The sequence below is a fragment of the Buceros rhinoceros genome, unplaced genomic scaffold, assembly GCF_000710305.1.
Source record: "Buceros rhinoceros silvestris isolate BGI_N320 unplaced genomic scaffold, ASM71030v1 scaffold39208, whole genome shotgun sequence".
In the NCBI taxonomy this organism is placed as follows: Eukaryota; Metazoa; Chordata; class Aves; order Bucerotiformes; family Bucerotidae; genus Buceros; species Buceros rhinoceros.
In genome coordinates, this window is record NW_010428121.1 from 40,016 (window position 1) to 43,442 (window position 3,427).

General features: G+C 35.8%; 1 protein-coding gene across 1 annotated transcript in view; it reads right to left on the minus strand.

Moving 5' to 3' along the window:
* The window catches only part of LOC104498741 (baculoviral IAP repeat-containing protein 6-like), a gene marked incomplete at its 5' end in the record, with an annotated part of 19,446 nt that overhangs the window by 7,677 nt on the left and 8,342 nt on the right, over positions 1-3,427 (minus strand). Inside the window, one exon of the mRNA XM_010142157.1 lies at positions 1,706-2,006. Coding sequence (XP_010140459.1) covers positions 1,706-2,006 — 301 coding nt within the window. The remainder of the gene's footprint in view (positions 1-1,705; positions 2,007-3,427) is intronic.

Consider the following 3,427-nt stretch of genomic DNA (forward strand, 5'->3'; position numbering starts at 1 on the left):
GCAGGAAAAGAGTGTAGAAGAAAGAATGTTTCTTTATTTCCTTCACGGATTTGGTTAAGATCTGAAGTTATAAAATTTGCTTCGACATTTCCAGGGAGAAAACTTAGTTTGTGAATAAGTGAAAGTATACTTTGACTACACTTCAGGTTGTATTTCTGAATGAAGAAAACAAAAGTTGGTCAACTAATTTTTTTTCTTTAAACATTATAACTGCAGCAAGTTAAAGAATGCACATGGACAGCTAATAGCAGCTCAGCTGAAAACAAGCTCTAGTTTATCATGATGTAGGATTTTTCTTTTAAACGTTCTTGTGCCCAAAGTCAGAATTAAGTCACTGGCACATTCCAATCCATGATGCTATTACACTATTTAAGTTGAATACATGGTGAAATACTAACGTAATTGTAATTAGATGAGCTGCATGTTTGAATTTTGTAGTGGAATTATTTTAAATTTTTAACCCTTTTGCATTATAGGAAAAAAAATACTTCTTCTAAAAATCACACTTCAAGTAATAGTGTGACCTATTAATGCAACACACTCAGATTTGGGAAAGTGTCTCAATTTTTTCTGTATTTAACAATGCATTCCATATTCCTTTCCCTGTGCATATGTAAACAAAAATACCTGACAACTGAAAATACTTCAAAATAACCAACGCTGTTCAGAAGTTTGATACTTCTTTTAAAATATATTTTTATGATTTTCTCCCTTATTCTTAGAGTTTATCAGCTATATCATCATCCAGGTCTAAACTGAAATGCATTATAAATACGTATGAGGTGACTGCATATAGTCCTTCAGTTAAGTACTACTCATATTAGATGGGAGTAAGCAGTCAGTCTGAATTATTATTCTTGTCTACTGTCCTGTACCTAAATAAATAAGGAATAAAAAGATAAACAGAAGAGAGGATAAATGAGACTCTTAGTCTCTCAGTTGGTCTTATGAGCTACATGTTGACCACCACTCCATAGGCTGCTGAACAGAGACCAACTTCAGTTGATTGCTGCATAGAAAAAAAAGCATTCTTTCCAAAGTCACAATGAAATGTCTTAAAAGGACTAAAACATCTTTCACATACACTCTTCCCAGTTTTTCAAAACACTAAGAAATGTAAGTATTACAGCTACATGCAGAATTCCAGGTTCAGTTGCAAAGACACTGACTACAAATTGTCTCTTGTCTCATCTGTTCATTTATTGAAGGATACCCCACGTCTCCCTGTGAACTTGCACCATTAAAATAGAGCCCCTGCTCAGCTAATTTGCTTTAGATTTCTCCCCTTTTCTAAACTGGTATTATTCAAGAGTTTACATGGGCTGTAGCTGTGCTCCTGTCCTTGTTATTCTGCATTTGGTTGCAGAATTGTATGACATTTGCTCGATTAGTTGAGCGTACCCAGCTACTCAGATTGCTCTGTCTGAATGCACCGTCATCTCAGAAGCATTGCTGTAAGTTTTATCCGCAGTTATTTTACAATTTCTCTGACATCTAGATAAGAACACTTGATCACTGATGATTGTGACAAAACTTTGCTGGACAGAATTTAATAAATAGAGACAAGAGACTATTTAATATGCTAGCAACACAGTTCTGCACAAACCAATTTTAACTTCCTGCTAAAAGCATTACTATGTAAATAAACTAAAGTAAAATGATCTAGCCGTGGTCTACAAAGAAACATAATACTTGCAGCACATACTTCCTTCACCATCATCTGTAACTCCCAACACCAATCTCAACAGACACTGAGCATGTTTCCGTTCTTTTAGCAGCACCTCAGCATAGCCCGGGAGACGAAGAAATAAACCAAAGGCAGCCAAAGAATGCGCGGGTATGGGAGACATAGTCTGTACTGTTGACTTGATCGGAGGAGGTTCTGCAGCGATTGTTTCTGGTGCTTCATACACCAACTCCCCTGATTGTTCAATGGTAACCCATTCGAACTGATCGCTGTCCTTCTGCTTTTCCTGTGTGGTTGATGTAACCACTGGGGTGCTCACCTTAACCGACAAAAACAACAAAAGTTTTGGTAGTCATCAGTTAATCACCTAGGCAAAAATTTTATTAAAGTTAGGATCTAAAGGACGTACAATCTTAATATTGGACATTATTTAAAGGTCACAGGAAATACACTACTACTTACAGATACAGGGATCAGACTAAATGGGTAGAAGGGGCATACTCGCTGCATTTTCAATACAGTGTTAGAAAGTCCCACCTACACAAGCAACCACCTGTATTTTGCCAACCTAAAATCCTCAGTTAAAACACCTTGCTTAAAATCTAGAGGCAAAGGAGACATAAATTACACTGGAATAAACAAAGATTACTTTAGGCATCAGACTGTTAAATAAGAAATGGCCCATTTATTTTAACATTAAATACTGAGTGTGAACACAGATGTTTAATTTTTAATTACATATTGGAAAAAGGAAAACAATCATAATACCTCTAAAAACTAAGAAGAAATTGGGTGTCTTAGCAGTGTTGTAGCAACTCACATGCCCCTTTCAGACTTTTGATTGACGAGGCATGCTGTATTACTACTACGCTCTAACAACAGCCTGTTGTTCTATTTTATGAACTAACACTGCACGGAGGACTATGCAGCCAGGCATTATGACGGGAATCAAGAGCTCAAGGGTGTAACAGCTGTACAATTCCACAGGGAACAGTCATACACTCAGTTAAAATGAAGGTATGACACCCAGGTCTCCTTCATAATTAATCATCAAAGCAGTTTTAAGATTTCATGCTATTCACAAGAACCAATGGAACCATAATTAAAATTCCAGTATTTAGCATAGACTGATCTAAACTGGAAAAAATTAATCTGAAAAACCCTTGCAAAATTTATTCAGAAGACCAAATTACTAATTAAAAGTCGAAGCCACATTTAGCTGCATTTATTCCAATCATTTACACATTAAGAGAATCAGAAGTATCAGTGACCTACAGACATACGAAAGTAAAATAAAAGAATGAAGAGTCTGGAGAACTCATCACTCTTCGCTCTGAATCTCCTATTTGGTGTTATAGTACTTAATTTTTTTTTTTCTTGTTATGGATCACAGATTCTTATTCAGTATTTGAACCCAAAGTTGTATATCAAGCTAAAAAATTCTGAAAGGAAAGTATCTTCCCAGCACTACAGAGAAAGAAGGGGAAAAAAAGGTGTGAGATTTCTCATGGCCATAATTTGCCTTTCATTTGTTGCAGAATTCCATGAATCAGTTTTCTTCAATACAGAGTCCGTGTTATCTCTCTTGGATTTTGAAATACAGTAATTATGTGAACACATCACCTTAACTTATACTTTTTAAACCAGCTTAACACTAGACCTCTAAAACATCTTCACAGAACTATTTACAAATGATTCCCACTAATTATCTGGTCTCACTACAGGGTTCCTATTCCTGCC